Source organism: Ostrinia nubilalis, chromosome 18, assembly GCF_963855985.1.
Source record: "Ostrinia nubilalis chromosome 18, ilOstNubi1.1, whole genome shotgun sequence".
In the NCBI taxonomy this organism is placed as follows: domain Eukaryota; kingdom Metazoa; phylum Arthropoda; class Insecta; order Lepidoptera; family Crambidae; genus Ostrinia; species Ostrinia nubilalis.
In genome coordinates, this window is record NC_087105.1 from 3,656,185 (window position 1) to 3,670,554 (window position 14,370).

At 37.8% G+C, this 14,370-nt stretch overlaps 1 protein-coding gene across 1 annotated transcript in view; it reads right to left on the bottom strand.

Moving 5' to 3' along the window:
* The window catches only part of LOC135080532 (adenylosuccinate synthetase), a 33,139-nt gene that overhangs the window by 10,477 nt on the left and 8,292 nt on the right, over nt 1-14,370 (bottom strand). The window contains exons 3-5 of the mRNA XM_063975177.1: nt 10,871-11,004; nt 9,478-9,623; nt 8,528-8,733 (exon numbers count right to left, since the gene is read on the bottom strand). Of these exons, the coding sequence (XP_063831247.1) occupies nt 8,528-8,733; nt 9,478-9,623; nt 10,871-11,004 (486 nt within the window). The remainder of the gene's footprint in view (nt 1-8,527; nt 8,734-9,477; nt 9,624-10,870; nt 11,005-14,370) is intronic.

Here is a 14,370-nt window from a genome sequence, read left to right on the forward strand (position 1 = left end):
TTTGTTTCTACATTACATAATAATCCTACAATTACATATACATCCTACTAATATTATAAATGCGAAAGTTTGGATGTCTGGATGTCTGGAAGTTTAAAATAAAGTAAAGTAATGTTTATTTCTCACCAACATAACAGATAATATTATGATAACAAACAATCAGGAAAAACAAAAAGTAAGAATGTTGGTGCTTGATACTTGAACTAGGAAGATTCCTGTGTCTCAGGTTTGTTACTCTTTCACGCAAAGAGTACTCAACGGATTTTGTTGAAACTGTACAATATTATTGTTTGTAACCCAGATTAACATATAGGCTATAATAAATTATTTATGCCGATCTGTGACACTAAATTTCACGCGGGTGAAGCCAAAGGCAAAAGCTTGTCGTGAAATAAATAGGAAAGTTTAAGGATCTGAAACGTGGTCGCTTACTATGGGCCTTATAAGAAGGCTCAAGGTCACCCAAAGGTAGATGGAGCGGGCTATGCTCGGGGTTTCCCTGCGTGATCGAATTAGAAATGAGGAGAACCGCAGGAGAACCAAAGTGACCGACATAGCACGCAGAATTGCTAAAATCAAGTGGCAGTGGGCGGGACATATAGCTCGTAGAGACGATGGCCATTGGGGCAGAAATTTTCTTGAGTGGCGACCACGGCACGGGCTGGAAGACGTAGCGTGGGCAGGCCTCCTACTAGGTGGACCGACGATCTGGTAAAGGTCGCGAGAAGTACCTGAATGCGGGCAGCGCAGGACTTTTCATTATGAAAAACCCATAGAAAACCCAAAGGCCTCTCGCCTTTGTCCAGCAGTGGACGTCATTTGGCTGTAACGACAAAATAGGAAAGAAATCTTCTCTAAGGCAGCATTTTCCCAATTTCGCAACGAGCGCGGCAATCACACTTAACTAACAGACTAACAGAGAGCATAGCGAAATCTATTTTAATCACCAATTTTCAAAACTCCCGGAACACTTTCCAGGTAACCACGTTAATTTGTACCAAACGACTGGACTATAATTTAATTTATATAAAAATTTGGGTAGATCTTCTCAAAAACAAAAGAACTGGTGCTCAAAGGGTTAAGTGACGTTTAGACATTTGTAGAGGGCCTTGTAGAAGGGGAGGCTATGGTGCTGAATGTTGATTAACTCGAGTGTCATAGTAACTTATTAGGCTGCTAAGCTTGATGATAAAACGAAAAATATTTTATTCAATGTACATAGTCTGGTCATAAGTTCTGTCATATGATAATAACTTTTGAATTTTGAATGAAGGTTTCAAAAACATTTTTTACTGAATTAGAATAAAAAAGAAAAAATGTGCGATAGTTCGAATTTTATTGTATGTGTAGTGGACGCATAAAGAAGTCCGAACTGCAGTTGTCACGTTGCATTGGTGCGGCTACGCGCCAAAGCAGATTTTCGTTGTGCTGAAAAAATTTCGTTTATCTTTTCATTTAATGATAGGTATAGGTGTACCAGAATCTCATGGCAAACAAAAATATTGGAAAAGTGTGTCTTTCATATGGCAAATGTCTATGGCTTTATTGTCACCTGTCAAAGTAAATCAAGTGAACTGTCAGTCGCTGCAGAAATTTTGTAATCTCTTCATGCCTATTTGTTATTTTTGTGAAAAAGGCAAAAAAGCTCAAGCAAGTCATATTGTTTTCAATGTGTATTGTAAAATAAGGCATAATTTAAAGTCAATCTTTGATTTTAAAGCGCGTCGTTGAGTTGACAATAAGTTGGAGTGAAATTTGATACATTTAGTTTATTACCTAACTGCGTCAGGAGGGTTTTTTAAATATTATTCTTATAATAGCTGCTTTATAGGGGGTTTCAGGTGTACCTCACAAATTGGTGCAGAGGAATGGTGAAAATGTTATGACCATGTAAATAAAATTGAAAAAGATTTCATCACGTAAGATAGAATAATTGAAATGCTGGAAGAGCAATTTATAATAAATACCTCTTTATCTTGATCATCTATTGAAGAAAAGTGGAATCCTTGGAATCGTTTTCTAGTTCTGAATGAAGTGATTAGTTATAAGTATGATACATAATAAAATTAGTTACATAAAGTAATATACGATTTACTTATTTTTCAAGACATTTTCCTATTATTATTACTGACGGGATTGCTACCATGTACCTTAGTTTTGAGTTTCCAATATTTCGGCACTGTTGCAAGCACTATGGTCACGGAGTAACTGAAGAAATTAAAACCAGACATCGTTCAGATGTGCGTTCAAAAGACCTGAGATTTTAAAAAATCCCACGTTTTGTTTAAACAGTAAGCGGGAAAAAAAGTGACTTGAAAATGGAATACAAAATGATAAGGTATGGTAAATAATATGTCTTTATCAATGAAGAAGCAGAAATTCAATTTCATGTGTCCTCCATCTAGGCTAGTTTCCATCGTCACTCAAAGTTTGGCTGCGGTCTCAAATTTGGGCTTAATTGAGGTATTTTTTGGGTGAGAGGCATAAGAACTAATGCCATTTTATATCAAAAATTCATACTTAGAGGTACTCAACCAGGTACAAAGTATTTCCTTGTATGTTAGTCTGCCACTCTTTAGTAAGTCCCGAAATCCCCGCTTCGGCTCCCCTACTAACCATTCTAACCATTGTACACAGATAATATCTTACATGCAGCTTTTCATGTTACTACGTCACATTTTCAAAATCCGCGCGGAAAATCGCTCCTAGCGGAAGAGCGCACTTTGAGCTTGAATATTTCAGTCATTTTTAAAGATATCAAAAAAGTAAAAAAACAGTATTCATTCTAATTTTTTGTAGTTTTTTTTGGCATCTTCAACAAAAATTGTGCGCCATGTCCATTGTTGGTTACTTGGCAATATTTTATCAAACCTGCTTGCGTTGTTACACATGTGCGAGCTGCAACCGCTATCAAACAACCATTCCTGATGAAGACGCTTGGAATCAATAGCTAAACAGTTATCTGAAACATGATACACAGTTAAAGCTTCATGTTCTACAGTCGAACACGACTCAACGCAACTAGATTCTGAAGGTTTCTGTTCTGAAGCCTGAGAAGACTTCTTTTTCTTGCAATCGGATGCCTTATGTCCAAAGTTATGACATTTGAAACATTTATACTTAAATTTTGTTTCAGGTCCAGTCCCATTCTTCTTCTGATGTTTATTTATATACATAGCTCCTTCTATCCTCTCAACTTGGGTATTGCCTCTCGAACTGTATTCTTCGATAATTTTCACCCTAAGTTGTTCAGGCTTTGGCAGCTCGTCTCTACTTTCAATGGCGCATCTGAAGTTCTCATAGCTTGCTGGTAAACTATACAGCAACATAATCGCTAAAAGATCATCATGGATCACGATGTCCATTTCTTCTAACTTATCGACAGCTTCAAAAAATAAATCAAGATGTTCGCATACGTTCTGATCCTCACTCATCTTGTGTAGCATGAGCCTTTTCATCAGGGTCGCTTTTTTCGCAGGTCCACGTGATACGAACAGACTCTCTAATTTCAGCCAAACCTCTCGTGCAGTCTTCAATCTTTTCACATGATGAACAACACTCGGATCCAATGACAAAATCAACTCCGATCTTGCCTTTCTGTCAGCAAAATCCCATGCTGTTGATAATGTCTCATCCGTGGGTTTTGACTTTTCTCCACTTACATATTCCCAAAAATCATTTCTGATCAATAGGGCTTCTACTTGCACTTTCCAACTATCATAGTTGTCTTTTCTCAATAACTCAATACGTACATTCGACATTCTGTTCACGTCACTTTATACGAAATTATTTTCACGACAAACTATTTTAAAATGTTACTTTGCTCTGGGGCTCTGGGCCCATAACCCTTGTTAGGGATATATTAAGTCCGCTACAGAGCAATAAACACAGTGGTTGGTAGTAACATAATAAATATATTGGTATCAAAGCACACGTAGAATATTTGCAATAGAGAGTTCGGCACAGCCATTACACAGCTAAAAACAACATCACATTTGAATATAAATGACAGTTCTATCATAGCGGTTCCAGCTAGCCAGCTCTACGTTATACAGCATGAAGGTGCTCATCAACAGATACTCTATTTAGCGCCATCTAGTGTTTTACAAAGCAAAGTTTGTACTATCCGAACATCAAGAGACGTCGAAATTACGTTTCGATTACGAATTACGAAGCTGCAATGTTATGTCAGCCATAAAAAATATCAATATCATTTCTAAATGGTCTAATTAGTTTTTTCCGTCTGATTAGGCCATTGTGCGTTTCCAAATGTCTTAAGCAACAAAACAAAATAGTATAATACGAAATAAATTTCACTGAGAAGATGATAGATGATAATTAACTAAATCATAGATTCATGCTGCACCTTTTACAAACAAACGCACGTGATTCATGTACTTATTACAAAAATAAACCAAACTGATACAAGCATACAAAACAAATCATTTTCTTGGCCTTGAGTGGCTACGTCAAAGATTACCAGACAATGCTTATCTAGAGATTTCAACAAGCTTACATATAATATCAAACAAATGAATGCAACAGTATAGTCGATTTTAGGTGTGATCCAAACCTTCATGGATCGTATGGTCTTGCCGTGAATGTCGTAAAAGACGACTAAGGCCTCAGCCTCGAGTTTAGCGGGCAGCGGGGCGGGAGCGGCGGCGGCGCGGGAGCGGGGCGGGCAACGCAGACCCGTTCTCAAAACAAGCGGGCAGCTCGCGCGGCGCTTTAGCGGCGAAGTGTTGTGTTCGGGGTTGTGTTGTCGAGATATTTGTTTTTATTCGCAAACGAAATGTCTGAACAACGGCGACAATTTTATTTCGATTCAAATTTATTCCTAACGCTCGATTTATTGTGGGCAAAAGAAGGAGTGCGCTGCCCGCTCGTTGCCCGCTCCCTCGCCGCTGCCCGCTCGTTGCCCGCTCCGGCGCCGCTGCCGCGCCGCACAGTAGTTTGATTTTAAAAAAAGGTGGACATACGATGGAAAGTCATAATTTCACCAAAACAAAAATTGTTTTGGATAGCATTTTGAATGCTGATCAACATTTGTCATTATGCATTTTTCGATAAAACGAGCCTTTCATGCTTAAAAAAATATGACAAGAAAATTTGTATGGAGAAAAATCTTTTTTATTTTTTTTCTGGCTACTGTTGCAAACTGTAGCGGTCAAACCTTATGTAGTCGTAAGTACCTATGGTGCCTAACATTACTACATAAATACTTTTTGCGGACACGCGCGGCCAAGCGAGTAATGGACATGCAAAATTTGAAATATTTTTATTTATTCATTATTGATTTTAATGCACTTAAAGCAATTATTAATAGATAAATATACTTAGTCTAACTTACTACAGCCCCCTATTACCTCATTTCACGCCAAAACCTTTCAAACTAGAACCTAAGTTTGTAGGTACTAGGTAGTCTAAGTTGTTTTTATTGTCATTATAATATTCACTACTGGTCTACTGGTTATCGTGTAAGATAGATTAGGTAGATATCAACCCTTTACCTAGGTATATACCTACTTCTTGGCACTTATAATACCGACATACTGATTAAAAAAAGTCTTCCAGCAAGAACCCTTGACTTCAATGGTTATGAAAGATTTTTTAACTTTATAGAGTAGTCCTGAATAGATCCTTAAATCATTTTGACTGTCATAATCGATTACAGTAGGTAGTGGGTTCAGTAAGGGTTGCAACCCATATAGTAAACAATACATTTTATGGCTCTCCATTCAGTTAGTCAAATAATTCCATCATAAATGGAAATATCCGTAACCCTCTTCTACACATTATTCATTATTCATCATCCATCATCATTTCAACTATAGAACGTCCACTGCTGAACATAGGCCTCCCCCAATGATTTCCACAATGGCCGCTTGGTGGTGCCCTGCATCCAGCGCCTTCCTGCTACCTTTATGAGGTCGTCGGTCCACCTTGTGGGTTGACGTCCTACGCTGCGCTTTCCGGTACGTGGCCTCCATTCCAGAACATTGCTGCCCCATCGGCCATTAGTTCTGCGTACTATGTGCCCTGCCCATTGTCACTTTAGCTTGCTAGTCCGTTGGGCTATGTCAACGACTTTGGTTCGTTTACGGATCTCCTCCTCATTTCTGATTCGATCTTGTAAAGAAACACCGAGCATAGCCCTCTCCATAGCACGTTGTGCAATTTTGAGCTTATATTTTATAAGGCCTATATTGAGAGGCCACGTTTCTGAGCCGTATTGCACACATTACAATACACACATTATTGCAGATCCATTATGTACGCCTCTACCTATAGTTTTATATGCCAGCTAACGTACACAAAAACTGCTGATACATGGTGCAGATAATGTGATAACATTTTGGTGTACCTACCTACTGCAAACCTGCCTATTGGATTCTTTCGGAAAAAGTAAGTATGTGAGTGACTTTGATTATTTTGGACACTGATCAAGATAAATGAATAGGCTAAAATATCTTTTTTTGATTGTTTTTTGAACGAAGATAATAATTGAAGACATGAATGGAAGAAGGTGATAAATGTCGAATTTCAGATTTTTCTCAGTTCGATGATTGGGTAAAGGTATGCTTTATGTTTGAGGCTACTTATAAAGGTGTTATGTACGTTATCTTTTTAGACGAAGGGTAAGAAACTTACACCTCTTTAAAGGAGCCAAAAAAAAGAATATTTTTGCGAAAGTATAAAACTATTCAACAGAAGAACTGGAAATTACAGTTCTATCAAAATTGAAACTATCCCACTACCTACTGTAATCGATTATGACAGTCAAAATGATTTAAGGATCTATTCAGGACTACTCTAGAAAGTTAAAAAATCTTTCATAACCATTGAAGTCAAGGGTTCTTGCTGGAAGACTTTTTTTAATCAGTATGTCGGTATTATAAAAGCCAAGAAGTAGGTATATACCTAGGTAAAGGGTTGATATCTACCTAATCTATCTTACACGATAACCAGTAGACCAGTAGTGAATATTATGATGACAATAAAAACAACTTAGACTACCTAGTACCTACAAACTTAGGTTCTAGTTTGAAAGGTTTTGGCGTGAAATGAGGTAATAGGGGGCTGTAGTAAGTTAGACTAAGTATATTTATCTATTAATAATTGCTTTAAGTGCATTAAAATCAATAATTAATAAATAAAAATATTTCAAATTTTGCATGTCTATTACTCGCTTGGCCGCGCGTGCCCGCAAAAAGTATTTATGTAGTAATGTTAGGCACCATAGGTACTTACGACTACATAAGGTTTGACTGCTACAGTTTGCAACAGTAGCCAGAAAAAAAATAAAAAAGATTTTTCTCCATACAAATTTTCTTGTCATATTTTTTTTAAGCATGAAAGGCTCGTTTTATCGAAAAATGCATAATGACAAATGTTGATCAGCATTCAAAATGCTATCCAAAACAATTTTTGTTTCGGTGAAATTATGACTTTCGATCGTATGTCCACCTATTTTTAATATCAAACTACTGTGCGCCGCTGTTTTCGAGAACCGGTCTATTTGATTTTACGCATAAGATCCTGCCGCTCCCGCGCCGCCGCCGCTCCCGCCCCGCTGCCCGCTAAACTCGAGGCTGAGGCCTAATATGCGAAAATCAAGCCTTTCCCACCCGTCTGAATTGCTCCAACAGTGGAGAATAAAGGGTTTGATGATGATGAATTGATGAGACATAGAATACTCTTCCTATAAACGCTATACACGGCGTCAGACGTTAGCGTCAATCTTTCCTATCGACGTCTGAACGCTGACGTCAATGTCTGAAGGAGACCACAACAGTACATTTCTATAATAAGCATTGTGACGCGACCTACGCTGTACGTACATGGCCTACGGCTTTCATAGGAGAGCACAGCCTAACTATCACCTTCATCATCATCATTTCATCCACTGCTGAACAGGCCTGCCCCATTGATTTCCACATCGCCCGGTTGGTAGCGGCCTGCATTCAGTGCCTTCCTGCTACCATTATGAGGTCGTCAGTCCACCTTGTGGGTGGACGTCCCACGCTGCGTTTTCAACGAGGTCGTCAGTCAAACTTGCGGGTGAACATCCAAAGCTGCGTTTTCACTATCACTTACCAAAGTCGAAATCCAACATAGCCGCGTTAGCGCCTTCCACCAACACTCGGCTGCCGTTCTGAATCTCCTTGTGGAGATACGACACCGTGTGCTTCATCATCATCATCATTTCAGCCATTGATTTCCACATCGCCCGGTTGGAAGCGGCCTGCATCCAGCGCCGTCTTGCTACCTTTATGAGGTCGTCAGTCCACCTTGTGAACGTCACACGCTGCGTTTTCACTATCACTTACCAAAACCTTAATTTCGAACTCCTCCTATGTTCTTCTGATTAATTTCGTTGCGGGTCCAATGACAGTTTAACTTTCCCCCGGGACAAACTTGACCTTCATTGATTGGGTTTTTGTGGCGGTCAAGCTGTAGATCCTGGCTACACAGGAGTTGCAGTGGTGGGAACGAGAGGTGGGAATAGTCCCGTATCACTTACCAAAGTCTATATCCAACATGGCCGCGTTAGCGCCTTCCACCAGCACCCGGCTGCCGTTCTGAATCTCCTTGTGGAGGTACGACACCGTGTCCCGTACTAGAGGCCGAATCTTGTCGGCGTATTCCTTGTATCTGCTCAGCTCGGCTTCCACGTCCACTTCTAGTGATGGGAACATGCGTTTGTAGCTTTCGGCTAGCGTGCGGAACCTAATGGTGGAGAAAAAAGTATTTATTGCTCTTATACCTTATTAAAAAGATAGGAAATGGAAGAAACTTATTTATACACTGAAGATAATTGGACGTGACTCAGAATTTGTTGTAAGGATAGAAAGTACACAAGGGGAACATTATCTCGGGGTAAACTAATTTCTGATGAATCTTTTTAATTTTTATATCCAGAAAATTAAAAAAATGTTTAAGACAAAATCAATGTTTGAAAAATTTCATTACTCCTAATTTTGGAAAAGTTCTATGTACTGAGAGCTCAATAATTTGTTAGTTGTAAAACTCATTAAAAGTCGATTATGAGCGACAATTTTAGTCGACAAATTAACACTCGTATCGTTTACATAATGACACCGATACAACATTGTTCTCATTTTATGTGCGTATTTTGTATACCTAGGTAAATAGGTAGGTAGCGCACGCACGTTTTTACACTACTACAAAAATTTAGAAAAGCTAATCCAGTTATTGGCGTACTGAGGTGCGCCAGGGGATACATTATTTTAGAGTCAAAACTCATAATCGGTCAAAACCACTTGTGACTGAATTTACCAGTTAAAAAATCACTCAAAAGTGGTAAAAACCACTTTTATTTTTGCAGTTAAAAATGGTTTTGACCGATTACGAATTGACTGTAACACATAGGTACACAGTTTAGGTTCTTAGGTTTATTTTTATTTTTATCTGATCCATGTAGTATGATAAAAAACACGTCATATTACTTACTTTTCTTCAAACAAGCTGAAATCCCCCATCAGGTCGCCTATCCTGATGCCGTTTCTGGATGCCTTCGACGAGTAGGTCGGCCCGATGCCCTTTTTGGTGGTGCCGAGGGAGTTCTTACCCTTCTCCGCCTCTTGCAAGCCGTCCACCTGTGGAACAGGACCGAACCTGAGCTCTGAGTCAATATTATCGGTTCAAAGTCGATTGGTTGGGAATTTTTGAAGTATAGATTTACAGCTTTAACTGTAAATAGCTATCTACTACCACATTATTTTGTTATGTGCATGGTAAGGAAAAATAAAGATAATATACAATTGGTTAGTTGGTTGGTAAATTAGTGTCTCTGGACTTTTTTTGCTGTACCTATGGTTTGAAAAAATATAGATATTATTGGTAAAAAAGATAGCAACTAGCAACTTATATTCTAACGATAGCAGCTGAAACTGCTTGATAGAAGCCATTCTGGGTCCCCAAATTCCTATGAAAAACTGCACCCGCAAAATCAATAGACAAAAATTGGCGCTAACCATAATATCGCCTCCCTTTGGCGCCTCTGGCATTTTTGGAACGTAATTTTTCGTAAATATAACTTTTTCTGGTTTTCAATTTTCGTCGAAGATTACTTCATCTCATATCAATTCGCCAAAAATTTGCATGATACGAGTAGATAACAGTCTATCAGTTTGATTGCGTAACGTGTACACGTGCGCCGTGGCTTGTAATTACAACGTACATTGTTGAACGTTCGTCTGGCGCTGGTAAATATGTAGAGATCGTAATGTAATATGACGTCAGAATGTACTGTTGGTTTTAATTAGCATCGGTCAAATTGTATAATTGTGCCAAATTAAGCAATTATTATTAAATATGACTAACTGACAACTACTTGTATGTGGTAAAATTAAAAGACTTGAAAGTCGCTATTTATAAATCAATAAAGTTAAAAAAACACATTATCTCATTTAGTTTAGTTGCTTAATGCTTAATTCGCAAAATATACCATAGATGGATGTGGAAACAATTGTACAACCTGCAAACATAATTCATCAAACGACTAGTACAGTCAGAAGTACAGTCAGCGTCAATTAGGTGACACCCAAGTAGCCAAAAAGTTCGCAACACGTCTTTGTCACTATCAAGGACAGGAATTAAAAAGAAATTTAAAAAAATAAAGATGTCAGACTTTCGAACAAACGCAATAGGGCTTTTCATTTTTGCTCTCTTCGTAACAAATTATGAAGAGAATCAGTTACTATCGGAATAAGGTAGTGTTGTGAACATTTCGACCTCTTTGGGTGTCACGAACTATTTGATACTGAATGTACAATCATAGATTAGCATACCATAGAGATCAAAGAACCTTCAACTATTCTACAGCTAAATAAGAACTCAGTACCTGCTGATGCAAGTCCAGAACCAAGTGTGCCCTGTCGGAGATGATGAGCCTCTCCTGCCAGCCCTGCATGCCCTTCAGCTCGTTCTTCTTGAGCTCCTCGAAGAGACCAGGCAGGTGGATGACCACGCCGTTGCCTGCAAAGGAAAGTGGAATTAGCACGCTGTATATGGAATATGGACCTGTAGATCCTGGCTGCACAGGAGTTGCAGCTGTGGGAAGGAGAGGTGGGAATCCCGTTTATCGAACATGGGGTTCTTTATGATTGAAAGAAAGAAAATGTTGATTGGTGTAAAGAAGAGGCATCTGCTAAAGATATGCGTAATCCTAATTACAGGCCTTTATTTTGATAACTTTTTGAGGCATACATGTAGCAGACGCAGTGCACTATTTGCCGATATATTATGATCAAATGTATGTTTGATAGTCCACGTCAGCTTTCCACTGAAAGATATTTTCTGACTACTTCACTTCTACTTTCAATCCTATGATGATTCATTTTGATACGGGTCCAATGACAGCACAGTTTCACTTTCCCTTGGCTACTAGCTACTACTACACTACTAGCTTATAGGACAACTATAAAAACCTTTTCCAAACAGAATGCGTCCCTTCCTAGCTCTTTGATTTGCCTGCTAGGAACGCGTTCTGTTACAAAATTTCCAATACACAAAATGTTTTCTTTTCTTTCATAACTATAGTGTAGTAAATGAATGAGTAAAAAATCATTGTGAAGATGGAATGTCGACACCTCAAGGTATAGACAAGTTTTAATTTCGTGCCAGTAAAAAAATACGGGAATATCTTGTCAGCCATCTGAATGACATTTGTTACGCGTTTTGGACCCGCGCCAAATTGGGGTGTGTCGTGTCTTGACATTGGCACACAGCAATGACGATACTCAACCTCAGGGGATATGGAGGTTATCAGAGGAATATCGCTTTCAAAAAGGTTATTCTAAGGTTTATTATTAGTGGCTGTCTAAGTCTAAGGAAGGGCTCCAGAAAGGGGGTGAAGGTGATGAAGGACTATACCCAGCAGACGAGAGAAGACACTGATAACTTTTAACTAATATTTTGTATATAGCTTTAGATGAGGGAAGCCATTTAAATCTTTCTTCAACTTTTTAACCACAATAATTAAACTGCCTGGGGAAACTTGACTGCTCCGTTGAGCTCCGTAAACTAGTAAAACTGTTCAGTTTTTTAATTTTCGGTTCAAGTTCTACCTATCTGTGGCAGTCGATTTTGACAGGTAGAAAATCATGATAAATAAATGCATTAAAATAATTACTTTTACAAAAAAATTGCGTGCGCAATGCTTTCAATGTCAGTGCCCAGCCCAGTGCAGATGCCAAGTCCCAAGTTTAAGGTCAACCCTGTGTTCCTCGGTCCCATCCCTGCTACCATCGATTATATCGGTTGCAAAACACGGAAATCCATTCCACCGTAAAACACTACGACCTTGTTTACTTAATTTTCAAGGTACGGTTAATATCAGCGCGTACCAGAACCGTAACCGCGTACCATGGCACAAATTAGGCAAAGAAAATATCTTTTTTCCATGACATTCACTTGTAACAGCGATTGCAATAAATGTTTGTCAACTAACAAAGCACGCAATCGCGATGGATGTTTGAGTTTCTTATCGTTGAACATTGAGACTAATTTTGCAGGTAAATTAGCATTACCAACTCCATTGTCTTTGGAAACGTTTTACGTCATGGTTCTTTTCGTTTAAACACTCTGTTAACTGGTTAATTTAAATATCATGTGTTTCTTTTAATACTATCTCGATAACAACTAATATTTGTCTAGCACGAAAGCGAAAGGAATTTGACAAAAGAAACCTATTAAAAATAATTTAATATTAACGACTACACTGTAGAATGTCGGTACCTAAATTTCATAACTAATTTAATACATAGTTAGCTCATTATTAATGCAATCTATTGACAAATAACGAAAATATTGAGTCTGTAATAGTAACGAAACTGTTATCACATGCTTTTGGCGTGAATTCAAATACTACGTTATCGGTCAGTACCTAGAACACCCACAAAACGGTTCTACCTACTAGATGCCATGAAATATATTTATTATTTTTATTTATTTGAATATGCATAAGATAGTAAAGCTGCTAGTAACTTTCTGTCATAAATAAGAGTATTTTAGAGACAAATTTATAATGATGTTTTCATGAGTAATCCTTTTATTAAAAACTAATTTCTGGAAAATGGTTCTCACTAAATCCCGCGCAGATTAAATATGGAGAATAATGTCTAAACTCTAAACCATGGGCTGCTGATATAATAATATTTCTAATCATAATAATTTATATATTTTATATAATTTGGTACCTATTTCAGCAATGATATTTTAGATATTTTCACTCAAATGAGTAGAGAACTAGAGACATTTAATTTTGATAAATAAACATAGATGATGAATGAAGCATAATGTATGAAGGTAGGTATGGTTACATTAAGGTTTATGTAGGTGGTGTTATTAATGAGTCAGTTCTACCAGTTCCACGTACTTGCTAAATAACAAAAACAAACTTGGAAATTTTATTTAACGCGTCCGGTCTTCATAGCCTAAATGCATTTATAACAAAGTTTAATGTGTCTGATTATGTAACGGGAATTCCCGTCAATAATGTCAACCGAAAATTATGTCAAACAAACATTTTAGTTTCATTTCAAACATACGTAGTTTTATGAATACAAGCCCTATGTATTATTATTATTATTAGCCCTTACCAATAACGGACAGGTACTTTACGGAGTGCTTCTCCTTCGGCGGTAGGGCGCAGCAACGTCAAGAGACTCGCTGAAAATCGGTGTCGAGGCATGCCCATGGCATGCCCCGATTAATGCTGAGCGGGCCCCTATTTGACAGCAGGGCACAATGTTTATCTTCTTTATGTAATTTATGTAAATGTGATGTCGCTCTGTTTCGTCAAATAAAACATTTTTTACTTTTTACTTTTACTATGGATACTCCCCAGTATGAAATCTTAGCGCAAAAATATGTATTATCGGTTATGTGCCATTAGAAAACAAGTTACTACCTTATGATTTTAATAAGTTAAATAAGTGGCGGATTGCTCAGAAAATCGATAACATTAAACCATATTTAATGCATTTGGCTAACACATTTATTGGAGTGATATGAATATCCTAAAATATGCTATCATACGATCGAAATACACAGGCAAATACATTTGAGTGCTATTCAAACATGTAGATTATCCGTATCTCTCGTCACCAATTTCGACATCAAGTGGAATATAAATAAATAATAATATTGTGAATATTTGCCGAAAATATTATTCAGTTATACTAGATTCGTCCCGTGACTTCTCCTGCGTGGAATTAGATTAAATTGGTCTATTTAGGATCCATGGTGGATGTATAATGTATGTGATGAGAAAAACAACAGATAAATCTTAGAATACAATACATAATAGCGGCTATTAAATAACCTACTAGAAGGCCAAAG